A 1130-nucleotide genomic window follows, 5' to 3' on the forward strand; every position below is an offset into this window, starting at 1 on the left:
AGTCTTTAATTCCAGTAGATCTTCAAGATTCAACAAAAAAACCCCGATACAAAAGTTTTTCCATCTAAGAAGTCGTAATTATGTATAAAGGTGTCAAGAGTACTGTAAAAAAAAATAAAGTTGGTGGTTATTTTTTTTGTTGATAGTGAGGATGGGAGATGAACATGAGAAGCAGTGGCACTTCACTGGCCACTCAGCATTTGGCAACCCAAGAGTACACAGAATTTCATATTTTTTATCTCTAGCATGCACACATCAACACTAACACATACTAATGCACTAATATATGCTTTCCACTCTGTGGTGTATCCACACATTGTAACACCTATATGGATTTTTGCATTTTTAATAATAATTTCTTAATAATGATGTTATGCTACAAGTAATTATTACCATTATTCTTTATTAACAGAAGAGTTACCATTATTATTTCATTACTTTACAGGGATACAATGGTTTCCTGTCTGAGGGATGCCTTTGGCCCCCCCTAGTGTGATGAAATGTATAATCAAGGAAAAGGGTTTAAGGAAGAGACAATTGGGAGAATGATCTGGAAATGAAAGAAGAGAAGGATCTAGAAATTAAGGAAGAAAGTTGATATGAAGTGAGTGATACAAACCTAAAACATGAGTATCCTTCCGTATGGGAAGTAAGAGCATCAGAGAGGAAGAAAATGGAAAAATAGAAGACAGTAATGATGCTTTGGTGACAGCACCATTTGTGGCTGAGTATTGTGATACATACACACATCAGACAGCCACAAGGAAGGACAAGTCAGCATACGAAAAGACATGTTCTCAAAAGAGTTTAAAATAGTGGAGCATAATAGAGTGGGGTACAAAGAAAATCACACATGTGAGATATGTTGTAAACATATGCATCAAAATCTTATTTACATTAATCACATGAGAGATATACATACCCAAAGGAGAAACCATATAAGTGTGGAGGCTGCAACAAGACTTTTACAGTAAATAAGAAGCTGTTGATACATCGGAGAATGGAATGTGAGTACAAGTGTCATCAGATAATTACCAGGCACCTAAGGATGGCAATAAAGAAGGGTGTCTGGAAAAGTACCCGAAATCTGGAATGCTTCACTTGTAAAGTTTGTAGTAAGAAATTCCCTT

The 1130-nt window shown here is 35.6% G+C and overlaps 1 protein-coding gene across 1 annotated transcript in view; it reads left to right on the forward strand.

Annotated features, from left to right (window-relative positions):
• The first annotated feature begins 151 nt into the window (after window positions 1-151).
• Window positions 152-1130, forward strand: part of LOC119588975 (zinc finger protein 658B-like) — a 1686-nt gene continuing 707 nt past the window's right edge. The window contains exons 1-2 of the mRNA XM_037937578.1: window positions 152-214; window positions 929-1108. Coding sequence (XP_037793506.1) covers window positions 152-214; window positions 929-1108 — 243 coding nt within the window. The remainder of the gene's footprint in view (window positions 215-928; window positions 1109-1130) is intronic.

Source organism: Penaeus monodon, chromosome 24 (assembly GCF_015228065.2).
Source record: "Penaeus monodon isolate SGIC_2016 chromosome 24, NSTDA_Pmon_1, whole genome shotgun sequence".
NCBI classification, from domain to species: Eukaryota; Metazoa; Arthropoda; class Malacostraca; order Decapoda; family Penaeidae; genus Penaeus; species Penaeus monodon.